The sequence below is a fragment of the Impatiens glandulifera genome, unplaced genomic scaffold, assembly GCF_907164915.1.
Source record: "Impatiens glandulifera unplaced genomic scaffold, dImpGla2.1, whole genome shotgun sequence".
NCBI classification, from domain to species: Eukaryota; Viridiplantae; Streptophyta; class Magnoliopsida; order Ericales; family Balsaminaceae; genus Impatiens; species Impatiens glandulifera.
In genome coordinates this window covers 116,286-123,464 of record NW_025919589.1, presented here as the reverse complement: position 1 = coordinate 123,464, position 7,179 = coordinate 116,286, and the positions used below count along the sequence as shown (strand labels likewise).

Below are 7,179 nucleotides of genomic sequence, written 5' to 3'. Positions count from 1 at the left end.
TGGCAACAGCATAACTTTAAATTAAATTCTAGCTGTTAAGAACTGGGCCAACATTATAAATTATAATAAATTGGATAAGATCACATATACAGGTAATTTTATTGATGAACATTATAAGACGTTAATGTTAAAAAATAATATTATTTTTAAAGTATACTAGAATTTCATCTACAAGCAATATTACCAAAAACTCAATAACTGAATCATACAAAAATTAATAAATGAACATTCATCATTACAGTAAAATAGAGAGCAATATAGACAAATGTATAATGGTCACATCCAAATACAACCAAATGAAGATAAAGACACAATATCAATACAAACCAAGAAGACATGAACCGCGACGACGAATCAGACCATCTAGTTTATAAACCTTTCTGAGAAGCCTTCGATTGAGGTAGCGTCTCGAATACCTTGTCCCAAAGTGAAGAAGTGATACCAAACCCTTTGGTTTGTATGCGGAAATGATGGTTCAAGTGATATCGCTACAGAATATTGGTATACTTAATTTAGTGAAAAAGATAAATTATGTGACATTAAACTTGTCAAAAAAATAGTTAACTGCCAAAATAAGAACCTTGAGATTCCGAGGTATTTCGCTTGTTGGCTGACTATGATGCAAATAATAATGGGTAACATCGTACATGACATAACCAAGTAAAACTCCAGCAAACAATGCAGGACATGTTGTTTGAGTAGATATGAGTTTCACCAAGTTCCAGAACTGGCACCAATTCAAAGGTAAAATTCATGAATAAACGAAAACAATAGAACAAAAGGGAACGATTGCACTAACCGGGACCAATAGAATAGCTGTCGCAGCAGGCGGGAAAACAAGGCGTAGCCCATCCATTGGATGCTTATGATGGCAACCGTGAAGAAGATAGTGGGCGGTGTTTCCCCTGTTTAAGACATGTCAGTTCAGAAAACACAAACATTGAAATTTGATTGAAATCTAGAGTGTTGATAGATATGGAAAGCATGAGCTTAACTAACCAGTAGCTCTTTGTTTTGATGTGAAACAGAAATCTGTGTAAAGAATACTCCATCAATGTCCATAAAAATATTCCTGAAACCAATAGTATAGCTATCTGTGGAGGTGTACGCCCCAACCAAAAAGACTTCAAGCTAAACCAGCATACAACCGGCAACCAAATTAGAGGAATCGCCCACCAGTGAGTTTTAGTCAAAAACTATAGGAAGAAACAAAACAAAACAAAAATTAGTTAAGTTAACAAACCTTAATTATATATGTTTATACAGACAGTCACAGACCATTTTTGGTTGTATCTCAATTCAATTCAGAGTTTTGTAGTTTATTTTCGTTAACAGATTGGTATACATTTTCTTCTAATCACAATGATTTAGAAAAAAGTTCTATACCAAATAAATCCAAAAATCACACTATAATCTAGATAATGATCCAGATATAATCTTTATACCAAATAAAGTCAAAAAGACTTTTACCTCATAGTTCTATTGGACATTTATGTTATATTCGTGGTGGTTTATCATGTAGAACCATACAAGAAAATCAATCCCTACTAATTGACATCTTTAGTTATGCACCAATGACAATAGATGCATTCACCACATTTTCAGCATTAAAGCAAACTAGTGTCAAATATTTATCACACTATAATCTACATCGTGATCTATAAAAAAAAATGTTATACCAAACAAAAATAATCACTTTTAGTTTTAGCTTTGGCAAATTTTCAATGGGATCATGATTGTGTAACAAAGATTGTGACACAACAGAAAAAAGAAGTTTCCAAATATCCTCATTTAACGTTCATTTGGCAATAAAGTTTTGGCTAAAATTTGATCCACAAATTTTATTCAAAATTTTTATTTTGCTTTTGTTTGGCATAAGTGTACTGTTAGATTTTTGGATAGAATTTTATCTGGTCATAAACTGAATTTAAAAAAAAAAAATTGTTGGACAAGGTTACATAAGAATTTGTTATACTACTTGCCTCCCAAAAGTCATTTTCGAAAAATCGAGGGCCTTCCTTGCTGACAATGGGCTGATGGACCCAATCCTGATAATTTTCTCCAAGGTGACCAACCTGAGAAGTTAAGAGTCTATTCTGATAATGAACTCCCAATTAACTGGATACTGGAATGGGAGAAATTTTTGTATGTTTCTCTACTTTCATAAATAATATTATACTAACCTGGAACACAAGTGGTTTATCCAAGTCCACTGCAAAGCCCTGTGCAACCATCTTCTCACCTTAACAAACTGAAAATATATGAAATCAGGAATTGTATATGGTGTGATTATCATCAATGAAATTTTTGGTTTGCCTATTGAAAAAAGTTACATAAAAAGTAAAACAAGATTGTTGATTTGTCTATGAACCAAATTCACACGCACATCACAAAGAAGAAGAGTAGAAAGATACAGGAGTTACAGGGTTCAAACAGAGGTTCTACATTCATAGGGGATTGCAAAGTATAGTCTTCACAATAGTTCCTCAAATATAAGTGTAACATTTCTATAATGTGTTTAATGCCTTGGCCACTGCCCTATTTATACACAATAGAAACAAAGAACACAGTCCAAGAACCCAAGATTCCTCCTCCTCTCTTCAACTTTGATGTCAATGCTCTCCAAGTCCAAGATGATTTCAAATCATCAAGAACATCCTCTAATTATTTACCCTTGAACATCTTGAATGTGTGAAGCCTTTGCTTCGTGTACAAATGGTTTGCCAAAGATTTTGTCAAATACACTTTGTCACCAAGACTCAAAAACGAGAATGCTACAAGACTTGGCCTAGGTTTCTTTGGTTCTTTCTCCAAAAGTGAAGGTGGCATCTTGTCTTTCCCCATGTGCATCTTAATCACTTGTTGGACCATAAGTGTTCTCATTTTTATCCTTCAAAGGATGAAACCATGCTTGCTCATAAACCTTTCAAAATCAAATTTTGTGCATGCCAATGTTTTGGGAAATCTGAAGACTACAAAAAAATTGGATATATCAAGAACTGATTCTTGATAGTTGCTTCACAATCCTCATCTACTTTCTTCATAGTGAGGCTCTGATACCAATTTGGCGTGATTATCAACAATGAATTCTTCCTTTAATCAATAAAATAAATAAAACAAGATTGCTGATTTGTCTATGAACCAAATTAACACACATCACGTAGAGAAACAATATTTATACTAGTTCAAACAAAAGTCCTACATCCACTTTTCCAGTGAAACAATCTTTGTACATTCCTCATAATAGCTTCTACCATACAAGTGTTTAACCTTCGCCAATATACGCGATAGAAAACAAGAACACACCCAAGATTCCAACTCACATATTATCCAATGCACTTATAGTTCCTTATTTGAAACATACAAAGAAATTATTTTACAACTATGCAAAATAATCATATCAGAAGATCCAAAACAAGGAAAGGTGATCACTTCATCAAATTCTTAAGGGTACACCAAACAACAGTACCAATATTCCAAATGCTTGTGAAATTTTCTTAGCTGACACTTTCATCAAATTGTAGTCTGATATTTTGCTCTAAAACATTTACCCATCTCACACATTCATACGCCCACATCTAAGAACACACTCAAAGAGGCTTTATCTACTGTATTAGATTCAGTATCGAGATTTCGAGACGATGGATAAAGAAATAGATGCAGATTAAATCATACATTATCCATGAAAAACATAAACCCACCTGTTTTCAATGCCTTAAACGGTGAACAATTGAATCTCCCGTAAAGGGAATTTGAACGAGCAAGCTCACTTTTTGGTCCTGTTAACGACAACCCAACATATCAGATCCATTGTTGGAGCAATAAAAAAGTATATCATTCATTTTAACTGACAACATTAAGAAATTACTAACCTGAGATGATAATGCAGACTAGATCTGTGACGAAAAACGTCTTTATCTCTCTTAAATCATCTTCTAAGAAGCTAATAATCTATGATCAAGTTCCACTATTACTGACGATTAGTTCAAAGACTTGCTTTTTTCGAAAGAGAGGAAGAGAACTATGAACTATCGCTGCAAGCCTTTGAACCACAAACATATCAAAATAGTGCAAAGATTATATCTTTACCGTTCGTTTCAACAGCATCTTTTAGGGCAAGGAGAATCGGCCGTTGGATTCCATAGGCTGTCAGATTGGCACTCCTAGATCCAACTCATCATTTTGTATTTTTTTCTTTTTATTTGATATTTTTTATATAAATTTGAATATTTTTAATTTTATTTTTGCTAAATGAATTAAATTTGAATCTCATACATGTCACAATTGTCATTTTCTAAAGAATAGAAATGTTTTAATTAAGAAAATTAACATTTATTCCGTGCATTTATGTAATAATATAAAAAAATCGTTAAAAAAATATTACGTTAAAATGTTTATGGCGGGTCAACCCACAATCTAACTCAAGTATCTATTTACGATCACATATATCTAAATTTACCACAGCTCTCACCGACAATCCAGACACTTTAAAAATTAAGCATTATTATATATATATAGATAAGCTTAGTTTAGAGTATGTCACAACTATAATAATTAAACTAAAAAATATTAAAAATTTGTATAAATATAAGTATTTTCATTAATTGATTTATTTAGTATTTCATTGCAAAAGAAGTTAATGTATTTTATTTTTATAAATTTATCAATTAATTAATTTTAAATAAATAATAATAAATTATCTTCTATATTCTCTATTTTTTATTCTTCATCTTCATTCAATGTCTTTCTACTTTTTTTTTATATTAATTTTTATAATTTCATATTCTTCATTTTATTTTCTCTCATTTTTATCGATTAATTTGTTAAACAGGAAACAAAATGCAACATTCCTAATAATAACAATGCAAAACATTCAAGTGATCAATTCCAAAAGTACGGATTAACGCTAAGAAAATCCAAACCAATGAGATTGTTGTCAAAACCATACTCGATCTCATCCTCGTGGTATTGTCGTAATAAGGATCCTTCATGATCTCGAATTTATAATTCCTAGTTCTCGTAATTGTTTCAAGTCTAGGAATTTATGAGCCTCGTCAAGCTGATTATTAATAATAACTATTAAACGCGTACAAATTATTCCCCATATATCTATTCCTCCATAAAACGTTCCAAAATCGAGGCTCGTATAATCGGACAAACTACAAGCATAGCTTGTTAGAATTATATGGATTTATAATTCTAAAATGGATTTAAATTATTTGACTAAAGGTTATATATGTTATTATTATTAAGCTAAATCAATTTTAAGTGATTTATAAAGATTAAGGGATTTTGGAGTATATTGAAAGTAATATGGATAATTTATATATGTGTAGATACCTTAGGATAATTTTATATTTTGTGATGGTCAAAATAAAATTATCAAATAAAGCATATAAAATGGGTTATGGTCCCCAATTCACTCTCACCTACAATCCTTGGAGCCTCCATCGATCCATAGAGAGAGAAGAAGGTGATTGCTGAGTTTGGAAGATCAAAACACCCAATCTTCTGTGATAGACAGAGGATAATGGATCAAGGTATTTTTCTCACTCTAATAGTTTGCCTGTAGTCTTCAACTAAAATATTATGGATGATAGGTTTCTTCCTCTAATGATTTAGTTTGTATTCTAAGATTTATTCACTTAGTTTTTAGAATTGGATCTAAAAATTGGTATCAGAGCATGGATTTGTTAGACTACAAGTAATCAATTAGGGTTATTTTGGAATCAATTTTTCAGAATTACTTTAGGGTTTGTTTTGCATGTGTCTATTTCCGCAAAATTATCTGATGCATGTTAAGGATTATTGTTTGATCATTCATTATATGATGAATTGAACAATTTTGGGGGTGAAAATCAATGAATGAGTGATTTTCAATGTTGGATGCAGCCCCTCTTTGTTTTTTTTTTAGATCGATGGGGTTAGGATTGGTCTGTAATTGACTAAACCTTTTGCGATTATCCCTATTCGATCTAAAATGATTTTGTTTGTCTATTGTTTGAGCATATATGTGAATTATAACTCTTTCGTGCAATTTTATGACGTCTTACATTGTAAAATAGGATAGTTGAGTAACATGCTATAAAATTAGCCTCTTGCTGTAATTGTCTTGTTTTATATGTTGGGCATGAGACATGACATTGTATGAATATTCACCGGCCCAAAGGAAGGTAGATGTTTGTACATTGACATGGATTGTTGCAGTATTAAAATATGTGACAATTATTAGGTTGCCATGTGAACATTGAATTTGTCCAAAGATAAATCCATTGTTTGACAGGTCTTGTTGTCAATATTTATGTACTGGACCAAGTTGCCAATTACAGGTTAACACTTTTAGTCAAAAGATTAGGTGTTGATGTTGTGCCGGTTTCTTGTTGATGGATGCACAATAATATGAGTTACATTATTATTAAATATATATGCACATTATTTTGTGAGCTTACATTATTTTATATTCTCTGTTATTACAGTTAACATTTCAAGTATCATAGGTAATGTTAATGCAGTTCCTATGCTTAATGGAACTAATTATAAAGTCTGGAAAGAGAACGTTATGATTGTTCTCGGGTGCATGGATCTTGACATTGCACTTAGGGTCGCACGCCCCCCATCTCTTACAGCATCAAGTACTCTTGATGATAAAAGAGAGCTGGAAAAGTGGGAGCGTTCGAATCGTGTAAGCTTAATGATCATGAAACGTGCTATTCCAGAAGCATTTCGGGGCAATTTGTCGGAAGACAATGATGCTAAAGCATTCCTAGATGCACTTGAGAAGCGTTTTGAGAAAAACGAGAAGGCTGAAACAAGTACGCTTTTAGCTAAGCTTGTTTCACTCAAGTATAATGGCAAAGGGAATATTAGGGAGTACATTATGGAAATGTCTCATCTTGCTTCAAGACTTAAGGACCTTAAGTTAGAGCTGTCTGAAGAACTACTTGTCCATTTAGTCTTGATTTCTCTTCCTTCTCAGTTTGGGCAGCTTAAAATAAGTTATAACTGCCAGAAGGATAAATGGACACTTAATGAGCTTATATCTCATTGTGTTCAAGAAGAAGAGAGAATTAAGCATGATCGAACAGAAAGTGCTCATATGGCATCATCTTCCAAAGACAAAGAGAATAAGAAAAGGAAGAAGAAAGCTGTAGCTGTGGGTGCTCCTTCTCAATTGAAACA

General features: G+C 32.3%; 1 protein-coding gene across 1 annotated transcript; it reads right to left on the bottom strand.

Annotated features, from left to right (window-relative positions):
* Positions 1-329: 329 nt before the first annotated feature.
* On the bottom strand, positions 330-3,973 carry LOC124918197 (dihydroceramide fatty acyl 2-hydroxylase FAH1-like). Its single transcript, XM_047458401.1, has 8 exons — positions 3,873-3,973; positions 3,702-3,779; positions 2,184-2,251; positions 1,983-2,075; positions 1,000-1,196; positions 800-905; positions 581-727; positions 330-488 (listed from the first exon to the last, which is right to left on the bottom strand). The coding sequence occupies exons 3-8, from the start codon at positions 2,232-2,234 to the stop codon at positions 369-371; spliced, it is 714 nt and encodes a 237-aa protein (XP_047314357.1). The 5' UTR covers positions 2,235-2,251; positions 3,702-3,779; positions 3,873-3,973; the 3' UTR covers positions 330-368.
* Positions 3,974-7,179: the final 3,206 nt, after the last annotated feature.